This window comes from Hibiscus syriacus, unplaced genomic scaffold (genome assembly GCF_006381635.1).
Source record: "Hibiscus syriacus cultivar Baekdansim isolate YM2019G1 unplaced genomic scaffold, ASM638163v2 tig00005939_pilon, whole genome shotgun sequence".
Taxonomy (NCBI): Eukaryota; Viridiplantae; Streptophyta; class Magnoliopsida; order Malvales; family Malvaceae; genus Hibiscus; species Hibiscus syriacus.
In genome coordinates this window covers 515,388-535,724 of record NW_024062073.1, presented here as the reverse complement: position 1 = coordinate 535,724, position 20,337 = coordinate 515,388, and the positions used below count along the sequence as shown (strand labels likewise).

Sequence of the window (20,337 nt, the reverse complement as noted above, 5' to 3'; positions counted from 1 at the left end):
TTAGTCTAACTTTGAAATAAACTATTATATTATCAATCATTTAATAGATTTTAATATTATATAATTATTATATTATGTATTCACTTATCATCATGTTAGTTAAAAGAATGGATTTTATTGTTATATATTTAGATAAAATTAATAAAAAATTACATAATTTGAGTTTAAATAAAAATAACAAAATTACAAATAAATATAGAATGACTGTCGATTTGAAAATTTTAAAAGATAATTCATAACTCACTTGTAACCATTAGACTTATAAGTGTGGCACAAATCAGGTGTAAGGGACTGTTATCAGTAAAATTTCAGTATAAATGTTTATTATCAAATAGCTTCATCTTTAAATAGACACTACATTGTATCAAAATATCTTAGTTCCACATGAGGATCCATTGTTTTCAGTGGCGCATAACTACTGCCTCATGTTAAACCTACAGGGTATTATGCACTTCGACCTATTGGGCCACATGGTTTTATCACAAAAAACATTATAACACTCCAAAACTAATTATATTTCACTACACGAATCAAGCGATTTCAATAGTAAATGAATTGTTATTATTCCTTGAGATCCTGTGTTTAGGCACCAAGAATGCCAATGGTATGAACGTTTAATGTCAAATGATTAAGAATTATCTTTGAATAGATATTGTCTCGTACTTATCCTATAATAATAATAATACTTATTCCATATTAGTATGGAACTCATGACTCCTATGCCAACAAGAGCTGTAGTAGTACAAAATTAGATGGCCCCAATAAGGGAGTTATCAAGATAACTTTTGATGTTGCTCTTATTCTCAAAGTGCTGCATGAGTGAGGCTGTTCTAAAAGGAGCTATGTCTGATACCGACTTTAGTCAAGGCCATTGCAGCTGACAAAAATGCACTTGAATTTCGAGTTGGGGAGGCCTCGGTTTTGTTAATCTGCCTAACAATTATATCCGGTATCCATCTTCCACTGGAAATGTAATGCAAGAAGCAAGAAATAGGATGGTGCAATGAGTAAATCATGAATATATATATCATTTCTTTTCTCCAGTAATAAGGTTAACATTTATATAGTACAGAAGTGGTGGAACAAAAGGAGCAAAAAGCAAGCACCTAAACTCGTCGTTAAATAAGTAACAACACTTTTAGAGGGTTGGAAATACATACAGCTGCTGCATTAGCACTTGTTCTTTGTAGGAACGTGTCTCAAAGAATTGCCCAGAACTTTTTTCTGCAAATTAGTACTGCCTCTCTTTGCTTCTCCTTGTTTTCCAGAATATGTGATTCTACCTCCCAAAAAGAATTTCGGAGCAAGATCTTGAATTCTTGATGTTATAGAGTCATCTCTAATTATAGCAAATCCCTGAGACAAAAATGTATGAGTTGAAATCACAATTAGCAACTTGGCTTATAGACTAAGTCGCCATCCACCCGCGTTAGATGTAGTAACCGAACATGGAACACGCAAGCAAAAAGAGAAGCATAAATCTTTACTTTGGGCCTCATCAACCTGACTAGCTCGGTTATGTAGCTGAGGGTGAATAAAAGGAAGGAAAAAAAAGAATGGAATAGAGAATAGACAAATATAAGACAGAAAAGGCTGAAATTGAGTAACTGGTGAGAGAGAAATGTAAGAAACAAAGTAAATACTGAAAAGACGAGAGCCACAAGCAGGAGTATCTGTATTTGAATAGTAGCTGAGGGTTGAATAAAGGAAGGAAAAAAGAATGGAATAGAGATAGCAAATATAAGACAGAAAAGGCTGAAATTGAGTAACTGGTGAGAGAGAAATGTAAGAAACAAAGTAAATACTGAAAAGACGAGAGCCACAAGCAGGAGTATCTGTATTTGAATATCAAATCTAAATTCAATCCACGTCATCTTACTAATTGGAAGCTACTAGCAACTAAAATAAAAAGATAACGCTACTCAACTACCTGACCAAAATACTTGGTAAGTAAATGATACTAACCAATTTAAATAGCCAAAACACATAAACATAAATGTTAGCTACAAATAAGCACGTAAAACAAACATTTAATTAGTCCCTAATCTATGGATAATTTTCCCATGCCCTGTATGCATAACATTCATTCAAACCGTCTAATGCCAAACATGTAGAGATTCGACAATGTACATGACGGCAATAATTGAAATAGATCAAATTTGCATAACCATTTCAATAATTTCCCAAATATTTAGGCGCTTAAAACAGAAAAAAAAAAGTCAGACAAATATAGATTATACTTCTATGTTGTAAGCTAATGATAATAACTCATGGACTTGTAAATGAACGATTTAAAATCAGAACAGTCTGAAAATGGACCAACAGCCTGAAATATCACGTAACCATCTCAATGAGCAAGTACTTGATGTCTTAAAACACGGTCCATCTCAAGCACGATATCCTCAAGCAGGCAACCTTCTCCATTATTTTTATATTGCGAGAAAATATGGTTGGCATGCAGTAAGTCATATGTGCGTGTATATGTTGAAAATGGTTCACACCTGAAAAATCATACGCATATCAGCAGTTACTAGTTACTACTAAGATCTAAAATAGCCAACATGAACTATCATACTTCCTATGGAGATTAGCAATGGAGTGAGAAACAATATAAAATCTTTCTTACCAATCATGAAAAGCACCAATTAGACCTCTGTCATAAATTGCAGATAAGGTATTTTGCATGCTTGAAGGGACTACATTCATTACCCAAACAGGATATTCATTCAAGGCAGCAGCAAAACCACCACAAAAGGCATTCATGTCCATCACGTTCCGTATATCGTTCTTGCTAACATTCATCAGCTTCCGGTAATAGTGAACTTGGTCTTGCCAGAATAAATATGTTGGATCAAATACCATATCACAGTGTCTAAGATATATTAGTAATATGCCCCCTAAAAATAAGTTGAAATCTTGCATGATGTGATCTAGTGCAAACCTTCCAAGTTCATAAATCCTTTTTGTTTACTAAAAAATTTATTAGAAATTCTATATTGTTGTACTCAGTGTAGGGGTCCTTTGGTAGAGAAAAGATTTTATTGCTCGTACTTTGTTATTGTTTCGGGATATGGGTATGTATACAAGTTTGAGACACATCAATCAACTTGAATCTATGACACAAGAATACAATTAAAAAGGGTCAAAAAGAGAATAGTTACGGTTCAAAATTTTAAGTTTAATAATTATGCATGGCATGTAAAATTGACTATTAAGCACTTTTTTCCTAAATGTTTGACCATTCGTTTAATAAAATTCTGAACTATTATAAGCTGTAATATATTAAAATTAGATTTTAGACAGAATGTATCTTAATTTTAGACAAATGCAAGCTGAACTTACTGATTCTACTGAGGTTCTCCGGATAAACTGAAAGGCGCTCAGGCCTAGGAGAGAGCTTCTGAGTAGTAGAATCTGCTAGTCGTATACAATTCATTAGAGGAGTCTCCCATGATGGTTTAGTCTCATCCACAGCATCACAAATATCAATAAGTTTCAACTCTGAATTATGCTGAAGTCATGACAGATTTTCATCTTTGATCCAGATGGCAGTCTGAACCTTTCAAGAAACAAGTCTCCAGCACATTGCTGTAGTCAGATCAACCAACTTGTTCTAAATTACTGGATAATCTTTATCCTTTCTATAAGCAGGTGGAACCGAATAGACAAAATATCCTTTAGGTCGCAAGGGACGGCTCACTTCCTTGAGTAAAATACCACCTAAGGAGGCAATATGATACAGGTTGAAATTAGGAAACTCAAATCAGAATAGAATAATCTACAGAAAAGCTAACAATGTGATATTTGAAACCTAGAGTATCAAATACATCCTTCATGGATTCAAAGCATATATTTTAATAGGGTTAATATGCTTTTTGGTACCTGACCTTGGCTTCAATGTTCAAATTGGTTTTTCTAGGTCCAAATTGGTACCCAAACTTTTCTAAAAGGTTCAACTTGGTACATAGTATATTCGTTCAATTTGGACAGAATGGTCAAGTAGATCAAGTCATGTTCAGACTTACAAATGCTAGTTATCTTTTTTAAACCACTTGAGTTCTGGACAGAGTGCTCGAGTCTTTAGTATATTCGTTCAATTTGGAGGAAGAAAAAGTCACAATAATCTTCAATATAAGGGAGAAAACTACAGACATTACGTGACTGGGAAATATTAGATCCATAGGTAGAGATTTATACTGCAGATTTGAAAAGGAACTTGCTAGGTGCAATGATAAATAACCTTTCCAAACTATCTAATCAGATAGGGTACTAATCACTGTTGATTACATGAGTGACTACCAACAGGGTAATGACCTTATTTCTATACTGTGATTATTATCCAGAATGGATTTTCAGATAGCAAGTTTGTTCAGAAAGTTATATCTAATATATGAGCATTTTGGTCATGAGAAAAAAGAAAAATTAACTTGAATATGAAGTGTGCAGTAGAGAGCAGAAGGGTACCATTCTCATGCCAATCAATACGACATCTAGAACAGTGAACCATCTCAAAAGAGTTGCTTGGATATGGCAACTGTTTTGTGGATATGGCAGAGATCATTGCACCAATTCCTCACTCCAAAGCAAACTGAATCTGATTTTCATGACCATTGGGTGCAAAGGACATTGTTTGTATATCCAAGGGAAGAAGATAAGCAGAGAAGCTGGCCACTCCACATCCAACATCGAGAACTTGAACTACCCCTGCTGAACGCAGGTCACCTGTTTCGTCAGTTGTCATATTTCCTAGCCTGGATTTCCAACAACAAGCAGGAATATTGCCAAAAAAGAATAAATAATATCTCATGGAACTAAAAAAAAGTGCTTACAAACATGTTAAAAGAAACTGTCAAATTCAGGTCAAATCCTAAAGCATAGACAATATATACGGATAAACTAGATAATATAATTCCTACATAAAATGATAAAATCCACTCGTTAACCTCAATCTGAATGAGCTTAGCTACACAATTCTCTTTACTCCAGAAAAAAACTAAGCAGTCAAATATATCCTAATGAAACATATCATTAGCGACCAGAATGATTCAAAAGCAAGAACATTCATGCATACATAAATCAGTAATAATTTTTTTTTTGATAGAAAGAAGGCCTCATTAAAAAACCCCTTCAAAGCCTCCATGTTATGCAAGTAACATGAAGGATCAAAGGAGGAAAAGAGTGCCTAGAAACTTTTATTCATAAGAGCCAAATTACATAGGCAGAACTGTCCCCTAAACCTTTAACTGAAGAACATAAGACTTAATTCAAAACACCTAACACAACAGAAAGTTACATTTCCTGTTAATCAACACAACCAAATAAACCAAAAATCACCCTATCCCATCTTTAGTTAGTTTGTCAGCTTCCCAGTTTGTCGCCCTCAATATATGCCTAATAATAACATCCTTTGCTTCCAAAAGCGAAACAATATCCTTCACCAATGATAGAAACAAAGGAGTGCATAAACCCGGATTCTGGATCCACTTCAGAGCATTAATTGAGTCAGATTCGAGAATAAATCTTTGATTAGGAACCGAATCTAACTCATCCATAAGACAAAGCCCCCTCTTAATTGCCAACAACTCTGCCATGATAGGAGGACCACCCCCTACTGTTTCAGAGAACCACTGCAACAACACTCCTCTACTATCCCGAATCAAACCACCAATACCTCCTTTATCCCACCCCGAAACCATCGCTCCATCAACATTTAACTTTAAGAATCCATCCGGGGGAGGAACCTAGCAAGTTGATTGAGAGCAACCCTTTCCTGATCTTCCCACCAAATCAGCCAGTTTTAAATCGCCTACTAGGGAATCTAAAGGAATAACCAACTCGTTGAACCGAGCTACAAACCATGAAGCTACTCTAAATCTGACAATGAAAGACAATCTGACCAAATCCAGCTTTACTTTCTGAAAGATAATCTCATTCCTACATTTCCATACTGACCACACCACTTCCCTAGGAATGAATTTCCAAATCAAAGAATTAGGCAATAAATCATCCCACAAAATGAAAAAATCAATGATATGTTTTGGAATCACCAATGACACATTCCACATTTTCAAAAATGATTACCACAGACCCCACACAACCCTACAATGCAGAAATAAATGAGACACTGATTCCACCTCCCTACCACACAATACAAAAAAGTGATCAACAATCTCTGCAACACCTCTCTTTACTAACTCCTCTTTAACAGGCACTCTCTGATGCGCTAATTGCCAAACAAACGTTTCCACCGGTAGAGTAGGCTACCCAAATATGTTTTTCCCAATTCACAAGATTCTGTTCAGTACCACCTTGATCAAAGAAAGAGTTGACACAAGACTTTGCTGTAAAAATTCCCTCACCATTCCCTAACCAAATCCAACAATCATCTTCTGTAGAATAAAGGGCAGAATTATTCAAAATAGTAATCAACTGTAGCCACTGTTCAATTTCCCAATCTACCAAATTCCTTCTCATTTGGATATCCCACACCCAACCCGAGGCATTATTCACCCTAAACTCCATCACTTTGCCCGCTTTATTGTTGGATAAACCAAAAAGTCTTGGAAACAGAATTTTCAAGGGAACTTCACCCAACCAAACATCATTCCAAAACTCCACAGATTCCCCTTTCCCTATCTTCAAACGCATATTCCTTCTAAGACAATCTCCAAAACCATCATTGCTGAAGAAGTTTTTCACCACACCTTTCCAAATCCACGATGCACGAGCAGACCACGAATTCCCCATCATAATGGAATTCGGGTCCAAATTATAAACAACACACACCACTCTCTTCCACCAAGACTTCTTTTCTGATGCAAACTTCCATACCCATTTCCCTAGTAAGGCTCGATTCAAAAGTGCTAAATTAGGGATCCCTAGACCCCCTAGTTTTTTTGGTTTAGTAATCAACTTCCAATTGACCCAATGGATTTTTTTCTTGTCAACCGAACCCCCACAGAAATGAAGCCATGATAGAGTTAAGTTTAAGTAACACAGAGGCTATAATTCTGAAAATAGAAAGAAAATAGACAGGGAGGGAGCACAGCACCGATTTGACCATCACCACCCTTCCCGCGATCGACAAGGAATTAGCCATTCAACCACTCAATTTAGCATGAAATCTCACCACTATAGGCTCCCACATAGCAGCCGAATTCTTCTTGTTCCCCAAAGGAAGACCTAAATATTCTGATGGAAGATAGCCTACCGAACAACCAATATCATTTGCCCAAGATAACTCCCCATCCTCAACATTAATACCAAAAATCCTGCTTTTGACTAGATTTATCTTCAACCCCACCAAAAGTTCATAAATGAGTAACACTCTTCTAACATTTCTCAAATAGAACCTTTACTGAAAATTATAAGATCATCCACAAATTGGAGATGTGATAACTTGAATGCCCGATCATGAACTCCTAAATCAAACCCTAAAAACAGTCCCATTTTCACTGCTTTAGTTAACAAAAAATGCAGCAACTCAGCAGCCAAATTGAACAACATAGGCGAAAGCGAACATCCTTGTCTCAAACCCCTGGATGTATTAATTCTCAGTAGGAGACCCATTTACTAAAACCGAAATCGAAGCAGTTGACATACATTGATACATCCAAGATCTCCACTTGACTCCAAACCCCATTCTATTCATTAATTGCATCAAAATTGTCCAATCCACCGAATCGTAAGCTCTCTTAAAATCCACCTTGAAGACTACTCCCTTTAGCCCTTTCTTTCTCCAAAAGTCAATACTCTCATTTGCAAGCAGTCCAATATGTTCCTACCTGGGATGAAAGCAAATTGAGACGGACTCATAATATCATTAATACACAAACTCAATCTTCTAGCTAAGACCTTAGATAGAACTTTATATATAATCCTTCCACTAGGCTAATTGGCCTAAAATCTTCCAATCCCTCCGGATTTGCCTTCTTTGGAATAAGGGAAATGAAGGAATAATTCACCTCCGACTCCCACTCCTTCCCCACATAGAAATCCCTAAAAAAAAGCATCACATCATCCTTCAAAATACTCCAGAACTTCTTAAAAAACCCTAAATTCAGACCATATGAGTCCGGAACTTTATTGATATCCGAATGAACAATAACTTCCCAAACTTCCTCTTCAGAAAAAGGCTTCTCCAAAGCTGAACTTTGACCTTCCGAAAGCTTAAGAAAATCCAGATTTAAATCCTCAGCCTCCAGGGTGTTTTTTTGATTAAATAACTCCTTAAAGAACTCCACCATTGTTGTTTTAACTGAAGTAGGATCTTCTATGATTTCCCTGTCAACTTTGAGAGACTTAATGCAATTTATCCTCCCTCTAATTGCTGCACTGTGATGAAAAACCTTGTGTTCTTGTCCCCCTCTAAGCTCCATTTCAATCTAGACTTTTGCAACCAAATTGATTCTTCCTTCTTTTGTAGCTCACATAGTTCTCTCTTTGCTTCAACAATAAAATTCATTGACACCATGGAAGTCCCTTGTTGCAAATTCATTTCCATATCCTGGATAGCTTCCTCCAACGATCTGATTTTACCTGGTAGTTGAAGATAACCCTTTCTATCCCAATTTTCAGCCACGTCCTTCACCCTGTTAATTATTTTGGAAATGGATATTGAATTCTTCTGTGTACCAAATTTAAGCAGCTCCTTTTTCAACAACTCGCTAAAACCTTCCTCCTCCAACATATAATTAAACAGACGAAACGGCTTCGGTCCCCAATTACATACCCTATTCTCCAGCAGAATAAAATTATGATCAGAAATGGACCTTGGCTGCAAAGTTTGGCTGATCTTTGCGAAAAACAAAAAAAAAACTCTGATCAACTAAAAACCGATCCAACCTCTCAAAAGTTGGAACTTCCCTATTATTACACCACGTAAACTGACCTCCAACTAAAGGCAAATCAATTAAATTCGTCTTAGAAACAAATTCACGAAAAATATTCATTGAAGCCGAATTCACATCACCTCCTAGTTTCTCTTCCCGAGTCAATATGGCATTGAAATCTCCACCTAAGCACACTGGACAATCTAACTGTTCCAGAAACGAAGATAATTCCCTAAAAAATATCTCCTTATCTGCCTCCACACTTGGACCATAGACATTTATGAAACAACAAATGTCTGGTAAACCATCCATCCAACCTTTTAAAGCCACAAATCTATTCTGGATAACCTCTTCCTTTACCACGAATACCTTCTGGTTCCACAAAGTTATTAATCCTCCAGCTGTTGAAGATTTAAATCCGAACCATTAAGAATTTTGCCTCCCATTTTCCTTATTAACATAGTACTGACAGCTTCCAATTTGGATTCTTGTAAAAATAAAATTGTCGGTTTTTTCTCCTCAACAAATCTCTGAATAGCTCGAGCTTTAACCCTCCTACCCAAACCCCTAACATTCCAACACATAATGGACCACTCTACTATCATATATATCTTATAACCATAATCCCCTAATCCTACCACCACCCCTCAATCATCCCTATCCTTTACCAAAGGAGCAACTCTGGTGACAAAATCCTTTTCTCCTCCTTTAAACTTTACCCCCAACAGTTTAGATACATTCCAACATTCTAATGCTTCTGCCTTCCCCTGTTTCTCATTTTCTGAAACAAAATCAGCATCCTTACCACCACAACTTTTAGCATCCCACCTCCTAGCATAAACCTTGTTATGAAAACCTCTTTCGACTTTACTAATCGACGCACTCCTCCTAGAAGGTCGCCGCTATGCAGAATTATCAGGCCCAATCTGTATATCATTTTCAACAGGTGTAACAGTTAATAAATCTTCATTCTTATTACCATTTGTGTTTGAATTTGGACTATCCTGCTCAGGCCCAAACACCTCTAACCTACCCATGCTGGAAATAAGCCCATCATCTTGAACAACTTTATCTTTCCCCGAGGTGTCTCCTTCTAAGCTGGACACCTTTTTCCTCCCATCAGAAAATGCCTGAAACTATCTGCTTATTGAAACCTTCACCTAGTACTGTCCCCTCGGTACTAAGGTCAACATTTAAACTTTTCTTGACTTCCTCATTTTTTTTCAAATTTCCCTCGTTCAGTGAACCACCCCCTGTGAAATACCTCGAACCCACTCTTCAGCCCTATTCATAGAGTCTGACATCTGCTAGGTATTCAACTGCTCTTGCAGACCTCCTCGATCCTCCCCTTTACTCCCTTCCGACGAAGCCTCCTCCCAAGGATCCACTGTTCCTCCGATAGAACCATCTTCCTCAACCCCATCTTCAAGCTTAGGAAAAAAATCATCGCAGCTATCTACCTTAATCTTAATAGTGAATGACCTTCCATAAGTATTAATGATGACATGTGGAGGGATGTCAAACGGGCTCTCAACCCTTAACAACATCTGAGCCACCCTACAATCAACTCTTTGAGTTGTCTGCTCCTGAATCTTCGCTAATTTGCCCCATCTCGATGCCAAACTGGAAAAGAATGAAACTGACCAACAATTTAATGGGACACCCATCATGGATACTGCACAATAAGGTAAAGGAACACTCTTCTCTTCCATCACAGACTCCAACCTTTCAAACCAAAAGGACAAAGCCTCCCACTTGTCTTCCACTACTGCATCTTTCTCCTCCACAGACTGGAATACAATCAAACATGCATTTTTCGCATATCCCCATCTAACGACCTTGACATTGATTCCCTCACTTCTTAATGCCCTCTGCACAAATTCAACCTCAAAAATCGCTTTAACAATACCTGTTAAGGACGATCTCAACCATGATCTTTCCTCCATTGGAATGAAGATATCCCAAGGCTTCTTCTCCTCCGTCTTGTCTCCAAAGCTATTGGTTTGCTGCCCCTCAACTTTCTTCAAACCCATTATCGTATCCTTATATGTTCTACCATTATGGAACCTGTTCATCATCTCCTTCTTCCCTACCTCGACCTCTTGGCGAAATACATCTTTCCTTTTCAATCCACACCTACACCTCCATTCTCTGCGACACTATTGCATCTCAAGTTCCTCGGAAAACTACTCCTCTGATATTTCGCATACGAAACCAATATTCTCCTCCCATCAACGAGGACGTTGTTCATCTTCTCCTTTGCGTTAATCAAATCCTCTTTGCTCGCAAAGTGCACAAAGGCAAACGTCTTATCCTTGTAGTTGGGTCTTCTATTAACAAATGGGATAAAAACTTTAATCACCTTGCCATAAAGGCTAAAACGATCCCATAATACACTTCTATGCACTCTCCTACTAAGATTATCTAGGAACGCAACCCACGATCCACCTCCAGACACCACTCTATCACCATCAAAAGACTTAGTGCGATTCAGCTCCTCTCTCACTCTTCCTCTCATTGCAAGTTCTCTAAGGTTATAAATCAGTAATAATTATGTTGTAATTCTAACAGGCTCGGAATGGAATGCAAGGAAGGTTATGCCCTACGAGTAGACTTGTATTACCTGTTATAGCCCCTGCCCACTTTTACACCAACGCTACAAATGTTCCTCAATTCCCAAAAATGATTTGCAAACAAGAGTTTTTTATGATTGTTCATATATGCATAGAAGAGTTGTGTATGGCAAAAGAAACAAGCAGAGACACTAACCATAGTATTTGCAGATTTCCCCAAGAGAGACATATTTGAAGTGTTTTTTGCATTGATAAAGTCACCATAAACATATAGAAGAGATGTTTGATGAACCTATAACTAAAATATATATGATTTTCCAACATAATCAACACTGAATAGGATAAACAACCAAAGCTTGATATAATGACTTGCTACCAAAGAGATAAGGTCCAAGGTTCAAAACCCTGATATGTAACAAAAGAAACAAGGGGGCAACAACTAGTTACTAGAAACCCAAATACAGAGCCACAATCTGAGAAATGAGAGTTGGGAGAAACTGTTCATCTAATTATTTCACCATATGTTTTAAATCCATCGCAATTCACATCTATATCTTCTTCTCATTTCACTAGAACAATTTTTTGAATATGTTTTCTTACGTACTGATAAGACTTCCCACTTTTTAAATGAGAATCACTTTGGAGGCTATTGTACTATAAAAAGAAGATCACCAGTAAGATGGAAGTCCAACCAAAACACCCCCAATGCTACACTAAATAGTTTCTATTTTTATAATAGGTTTCCAAACCCTGCCCCCGTCCGAGGATCAGTGATATCTAACAAAAAAAAAACAAGAAAGGAATAACAACTAGTTACTAGAAACCCATATACAGAGACAAAATCTGAGAACCGAGAGTTGGGAGAAACAATTGATCTAATTATTTCATCATATGTTTTAAATCAATTGCAATTCACATCTATATCTTCTTCCCATTTCACCAGAACAATTTTTTGAATATGTTTTCTTAAGTATCGACCAGACTTCCCACTTTTTAAATGAAAATCACTTTGCAGGCCATTGTACTATAAAAAGAAGAAGACCAGCAAGATGGAAGTCCATCCAAAACTTCCCCAATGCTACGCTAAATAGTTTTTACTTTTTATAATAGGTTAAAATAATTTGAGAAGTAATATCAAATTTTGTTTAAGACAAAGCCTACCTATCTCAAAGCAATTGCAAGAATCATGTAGACTATCTATGAAATAATGTTAATCTCCATACCTTTGAATGTATTCAGCTGCGCCATGCTTGAAATGAGTGCCACCACCTGGAAACCACCACAGCTGATTTTTCTCATGCACCCAGTTTTGTCCTCCCTTAACTTCAGCTAGATGTGTATGATTCACATTGCTCACTGGCCACTTTATGGGAATTTTATAATCTTCTGGTGGTGGCACCAAACAAAATAAACGCTTTTCAAGTGGAGGACAGTGTCTCCCTAGCTCTTCACTTTTGGAAAGATTCAAGTTTCGAGCCAATTGCTTCACATAAGGGATATCATGACAAGGGATATACCCATTAAACTTCAATGGACATCTATTCATCCCATTTGCTGGGACTACAAGTGATGATTCTCGATAAGTAAGAGAAACTTTGTTAATATATGTAGATATAGCTACAAATGTAGAAAGATAAACCCATGTCAGTGCCGAGAAAAGGTTCAAAACTTTCAGCAACATAGCTAAAAACCTTGTATGCTATTAACAGTTTTACATGAGGACCTTAACAAAGGCTGAAATGAGGTAAATCACTGAACCCTATATTTTCACTTAATAAACAAAACCTTACACGTTTCTTGTTTTAAAATGAGGGTTTTAATTGACACCAGAAATTACAGTAGCATATCGGTAAAGATATTGAAATTCAAATGATCCCACACAGTGAACCTAGTGCTCTATACCATGTAGATTAGAAGACTGTTGAGCTTCACTAGTTTTCTAGTGACATTTTAGCTTAAATTCTCTCCATTCTCCTTTATAAGGGGAAGAAGCCAATTTACATACTGAACTATACCTATAAGTTCCAACGTGACACTTTGGTTAGACCTACTGTTTGGATCACTAATAACAGTTTGACATACACATGGGCATGCCTATAAACAATCCAATGGATTTTAGTGATCAAAGGTCATCATCATCATCTCGTAATGCAAATTGAATGAATCAATAAGCAAGCCAACGTAGCAAGAGTTTCCACATCAAGACTCAAGCCTATCAAACTTCAATTCACATTATGGATTCTAAAAATTAGAGGGGGGAAAACAAGAAATCACAAAAGTAAACAATCCTTCCATAGAAATTACCATCTTATGTGACTTCACCCAACAAAACAGACCCTAAAATTTAAGGCTAAAAACAGCAGCAATGGGGCGCAACCAAAAATATTATAAAAAAACATAACATTTTAGGTCCTTTTTCGTAACATTTTCGGTTGCAACTTACGATGTTCATAACATTTTCGACTGGCAACCGAAAATATTACACTTTTGATAACATTTACGGTCGCCCCGATTTCTACCGTTTTTTAGGCTTACATTAACAAGTTGTATTTTAGAATTTTTACAACTTTTTCTATATCGGCCATCCAGTGTATCATTTAATAAAATAAAAAAACAGCATGCTTCCTTTCAGTTTAAGCTAGCAATAAGAGAAAAAGAAACCCACACCAAATGGCACAAAAATAAACAAAATCAAAAGCAATTGCTTCGTAAGATGCATTGAATCGGAAGTGGGTACGAACCGTTTTCGACAGAACGGTTACTTAATAGTAAAGATCGAAAGGTGCCAGGTGAAGACGAAGACGAAGATGCGGGTGATGAAGAAGATTCAGAAACTTGAGAGACGTAAATGGGAGCATTGTTTCCGAGAAGATTGCCGACGAAGAAAGATCCAAACATCAAAAGCAATGCCACCGTTATCATCTGCCCTGATTTCGAATCAAACGCCGAGCCTAGCGCGTAGCCTCCCATTTCATATCTGCCTGCCTCTTAGCTTCAGCTTCTTCTTTCTATACAGAGAAGCCTTGAAGATTTAGATCTGTATTCCCTTGAGCTTCAGCTTGGAGTTCAGAAATAACCGCTGTCTCGATTCCCTTGTACGGTTCAAGAGAGTAAAAATGCAAGAGAATGAAAACAAAAGTGGACTGTCAATTTTCTTCCGCGAAATAAAACTGTTAAACTTGCATTTAACGATTGCAACGGATCCGGTCAGGTTGATTTTTTTTTTTTTTTTATTAATCTGACCTGATCTAAAAAATATTTATCTTTCACCCGAATCTGATCTGACCTAAAAATATGTATCTTTCATTTGATTTGATCCAACTTGAAAAATATATATCTTTCACTCGATTCTGACATGATATGACTTGGATTTTTAAGTATAAATTACACCCGACCGATCTGATATAAAATAAGGACTTAATTAAAAGATAATTTTTTAAAATAAATTAAATTATTATTTCGAATTTGATCGGGTCGAAGTTGTTTAACCTCCACCTGAACCTGACCTAACATGAACTCGAACCCTAATTTAAAAAAAACTAACCCTATCAAATCTAATCAAATCAAAATCTTTCGATTTCGGATTAACCCCCGCTTGTATTATAGTTACTAAACTTTTAATTCACTTTTATTATGGTCAATGTTGTCTGTTAACGTTAAAAAATACTAATGTGATATATTAAAATATTTTTTGCAATCGTCAAGGTCAATTATTTAATAGACGAAACGGTTGTCGATCAATATAAGAATGATCTATTTGGTCATAAAATTATCATACTTTTGGTTTTAAGTTGATTTAACATTTGACAATAATAGATTAAAAAAGGTTTTAAATTTTAGTTTTGATTAGAATATACTTGAAACTTAAGGATATAGAAAGGTTTCTAGGTGATTTTGAACCATAGAAAAAGAAAGAGAAGAATAAGAATAATAGTTTAGTGATCTTTTAGACGGGAAAGATCATCAAACGGTGAAAGAAATGATAATGAAAGAAGGCAATGATACAATAAAAGCTAAAAGCTAAAATTTTTCCATCTAACATTGTTAACTGGTAGTTCAACTTGAAATCAAACTATATTAGTCTTCTAGTCAAACGGAGCCTTCTCACTATTAAAATTGTTTGACAATCGATCTAATCAATGAAAATTCAACTTTTATAATGGGCACTAATTTTAAAAAAAAATTAAGATTTTGGAGGAAATATAGAGAAAAAATAGTATTTTGGCAACCGGAAAAACCATTGAACGATAGTGTTTGCTTTTGTAAGTGTTGTATAAAATATTAATTTGACCTTTAAACTTTACATAAAATATCAATTTAACCCTTGAATCTAATCAAAGTCTTTAACATCGATCAGTAGTCATTGCAAACAGTAATCTATAATGACAATTGAACCTAAAAATTTCTAATCCACTCTTTTTTGTTTTTTACCTCTTGAATATTTTTAAATTCCCTTGAGAAGCCAATTCTAGATGCTTTACATGTGAAATATTTACTTTTAAATATTTTTATATTAAGTTTATAAAAAAATCTTCCACATCATTATAAGGTAGTCTTTTTAACACTTAATGATTATAAAAAAGTGTTGTTATCTATGTGTTGAATTCAAGCGATTAGATTTGCACGATGTGTGTACTATCGATGAAAATAAAAAATCTTATACATATATTATCTTATAAACATCTTAAACTATTAAAAAACATCGTTTCTTTTTTATTTGATCCTGTTAATTTGTTGATTTATACTCAAAATTTATAATTATATCATGCGTAATATTTGTCGATATACTCTGCTTTTCTTGATATTAAGACATTCTTGTACATTGAACGACCAAATACTCAAAATTCAATAACCTTTGAAAATGACATTAACCGACATATAATTTTATGATAATTGGATAAATTTATAATATTTCGAGAGACTAAAATAGATTATCAATAAAAAATACAAAGAAAATATTTGAAATATATGAGAATTTAGAATTTTCATGAAGGCAATCATCCCTACCAATCCCCTCCGGTCTATCCCTGAACCAACCTATAACATGATAATAAATATTAGAATTTAATGCTGAAGGAATACCAGACAACTGTGCAGACGAGTGAGGAAGGTAGGGGAGATAGTAAGAGAACATACATGGCTGAAAATCAAAGTGTGAAAAGGGCAAGAGAAAGGAGATCAAGGAGAATACTGATAGAAGATCTAACCCGAAATTACGAAAAGAAGATAGATCAAGAACAAGGACAAGAAAGCTAAACATATGGCACTAAGATAAGCAGAAAGGGTGACAAAGAAGTGAGATGTACTAAGAAACAAATATTGAATTAGTATTTTAGCTTAGGGTTATCTGCTCTTGCTTCTTCTCATTGTCACTGATAATCTTCCCACATAAAGCATCATTCTGCACCATGAGTACCTTATTTTCATTTCTTAGTTTTGCATTTTCCTCCACGAGCTGTGTTAGATTACTGTTAAGATCGACATTCTTCCTCAATGCAGCATTTTCATCTTTTAGCTTCTCGTTTTCAAGCCGCACCGGATCAGCCTCCAATAAAAACAACCATATGTTAAAAACCTAAGCCACCATAGATTAATATTTAAGCTTAACATGCAAGGGAGCAACAAATGTTACGAGAGTAGCAGTTTGTACTCGATTCTTATTTGTAAAAAAAGGGAAAAAATATTTCTAGTCCTAATTTAATAACTATTTTACAAGTTCATTTGATCTATTAGTAAATTTATCAGCTGAGTTAACAACATTTGACTCAAGGCACCAGCTTAATCTAACACATTGTAGATAGTATAAATACTAAATTTAAGTGAAACCATCCTTCTAATATCACTAGTAATGTATGTTTCTCAGATGTTTGAGGATCATCTGATTCATGACATCAATTCAGACACATTATGAATAGTATAAATACTTAAATTCTTTCCAAATGTTGCCCATAAGTACTCTGATAAAAATGAAGAGTTGTAACAACATAGCTAGTATTTTAAGATAGTACTTCAAAAGTCAAATAATAAATTTTCTTACAATTATAACCACTAATGAGAATTAACCGTTAATTGAAAAAGGAAACAAAAAATTGGCAAATATACTAAGAGTATGGTTGTAAATGAACAAAACGTTTGACGAACTACTCGTGAACCGTTCATATATTACTCATTTATGTTCGTTTATTAAGATAAACAAAAGAGTAATAAATTTTTTATGTTCATTTATTAAACATACAAGTTTAAAGAGATGTGTTCAGTTCATTTATATGCACAAACAACCTTGTTTATTAGTTCATTTATCTAAAATTGATATTTTTCCCAATAAAAAGATATTTAAAATGTTTATGTTTATTTCATTTATTTATAATATAAGTATTATTCATGAACATACTTTTAATTGTTTGCGAACATGTTCAATTATATGTTCATGAATATATTTATAAATACGTTCATTTAACGTTCGTGAACATGTTCGCTTATTGTTCATGAACATGTTCATTTAGCATATTCACGAACATCAAATGAACAAATATGAACACGAATAATTTTGAATAAAAAAACATGAACCAAACACAAAAAGGCTTAAAAATAAACAAAAAAACATGAGCAAAAGTTTGTTCATTCAAGATCGGTTCATTTACATCCCTAAATGAAAGTAGAGTAGAGTGGAGACTTACTAAAAGCTCAGAAAGTGTTTGCACGAGAATATTTTGCTTTTCATTCTTGTGCTTCAACTGGAAAAGATCACTCCTCAAGCGATCAATCTCTTTTGTTTGATCTGTCAAAGTTTCATTCATTAAACCATCGTTCTTTTTTAAGGATACATTCTCTTTCTTTAAAGATTCATTTTCTCTGGTGAGCATCTCCAAATGAAATTGCATTTCCACCTTCTGATTCTGTGTAGGAAGAACAAAAGGGAAAAAGGATGTATTATTCTTGACAAAAACTAATGAAATCGCAATGTACATTGAGATTCAACTTTTAGAACTCCCTTCTTAATCTCTCACTTAACCTCTAGACTTTGATGCTTCTTTCTTGACCTACTCAAGAAGGAAAAAGGAATAAATATTGGCAGAAAAGTCTTGATAGATAAATTTTCGAATGAAAAGACCGTAGTGAACAAAATCAACTAGAATATTCATGGTCTGATTCAATTCATTTAGTAATTTCTATTTTTATTTAACAATACTTTGAATACAACTCTTTAGATCTGTCTATTGGCATATTTAGATTAGGAAAATCAAAAGTTAAATTTCATACAAGCTGACATAATTAAGATGGGTTCACATTTATCCTTGTTTACATTCTAGTTTAGGTATGAAAAACAAAAAATCTGAACAAAAATTGAATAAATCCAAGGCATATTAAACTGGACCTCATGAGATGAAAAGGATTAGGGCAATCACCTTACATCTTTCCCGATACGCCTTATCCTTATTCTTTTTCACAGCTCTTTCAGATTCCAATAAACTCGATGAGTTTCTTTTCGAAAGAGACGGGTTGGAAATGGTTCGAGAATGAGATGCTTGGGCCGTGCTTGCACTAGTCTGGTTTGGGACTACCCCATTGCTTTGAGGCCAGCGTGGGAGCTGTGGAAGTTCCCAGTGTAGCACCCGAGGCTTGGATCCCCAATCCTAGAAAGGCAACAAATTTTAATTCAAATCTGAACACCAATGCTACCAAATTCAAGTATAGCTTCAATTTCTAGCCACCAACCCCAAGACACCTTGAAAATCATATCTTGATTATCCTAAAAGATGAAGATTAAGTTTTCACATCGATCTATAACAGAAAAGTGTAGGTTCAAGATGATTTTAATTCAAACCTGAACACCAATACTACCAAATTCAAGTATAGCTTCAATTTCTAGCCACAAACCCTAAGACATCTTGAAAATCATATCTGGGTTATCCCAAAAGATGAAGATTATTAAGTTCTCACATCGATCTATACCAAGAAAGAGTAGGTTGAAGATAATTTTAATTCAAGCCTGAACACTAATACTACCAAATTCAAGTATAGCTTCAATTTCTAGTCACAAACCCTAAGACACCTGTAAAATCATACATGGGTTATCCTAAAAGATGAAGATTATTAAGTTTTCGCATCGATCTATAACAAGAAAGAGTAGGTTCAAGATTATTTGAGGAACCGTACAGAGTAAATATGCAAGATAAGCAAAAAGAATTGATCTGGTTTTAGGAAGTAAAATATTTTGATTTGGGTAAGAAGTACTTACATTTTCATCATCATCAGAGCTCGCAAATAAAGGAAAGAAGTCGTCCATGGATTTGCTTTAGTAATGAAGACGCATTTTTCACTCGCTATGTATTGTATGTATATACTGACGAGAAAAGTGAAAGACGCGCGATATTTCAGTATAGATGACTCGCAAGCGATCGCGCGACCCCTTTTAGTTTTTTTTTGGGGCAATGTTTTATTTGCGATAACGATGCAAATTACAAATTTAGTATCTCTAACTATCAATTTTAGTGTTTTTAGTATTGAATTTTTTAATTTTTTTCAAAATCATATATAATATTTATTTTTTATTTCATTTTAGTATCGTGTCGTTAAAAACTTAATGTGTTTAATACCAAAGCTATCAATTTTGGTCCGTTTTAATACTAAAATTTCAAAATTTTCAAAACTTAACAATAAATTTTGAATGTGATACTAAAACGAAACAAAAACCATAGTTTTTAACGGTGAGGTACAAAAATGAAACAAAAACTAAACTTTTGGTATAATTTAAAAAAAATGAAATTTTAGGTACTAAAATTAATCAAAACTGATAGTTTAGGTACTAAACGCATAATTTACCCTAAAATTTTTTCTAAAACTTGATTAGATAGTTTATTTTATTTCTTTTTTATGGTATTTTGATTCTAATATTTCATTTTGTGAAAAAATGTCTCTCCAAGTATGAAAAT

At 34.8% G+C, this 20,337-nt stretch overlaps 1 protein-coding gene and 1 pseudogene across 2 annotated transcripts; both read right to left on the bottom strand.

Annotated features, from left to right (window-relative positions):
* Positions 1–1,004: 1,004 nt before the first annotated feature.
* On the bottom strand, positions 1,005–14,517 carry LOC120200360 (annotated as a pseudogene).
* Positions 14,518–16,344: 1,827 nt separating this feature from the next.
* On the bottom strand, positions 16,345–19,809 carry LOC120200328. Of its 2 annotated transcripts, none has more exons than XM_039201200.1 (4): positions 19,644–19,809; positions 18,811–19,038; positions 18,082–18,300; positions 16,345–16,979 (listed from the first exon to the last, which is right to left on the bottom strand). In XM_039201200.1, the coding sequence occupies exons 1-4, from the start codon at positions 19,689–19,691 to the stop codon at positions 16,737–16,739; spliced, it is 738 nt and encodes a 245-aa protein (XP_039057131.1). In that variant the 5' UTR covers positions 19,692–19,809; the 3' UTR covers positions 16,345–16,736. The 2 variants fall into 2 exon arrangements, with proteins under 2 accessions (XP_039057131.1, XP_039057132.1); XM_039201201.1 differs by having other exon boundaries at positions 16,345–16,949.
* Between the last annotated feature and the right edge of the window lie 528 nt (positions 19,810–20,337).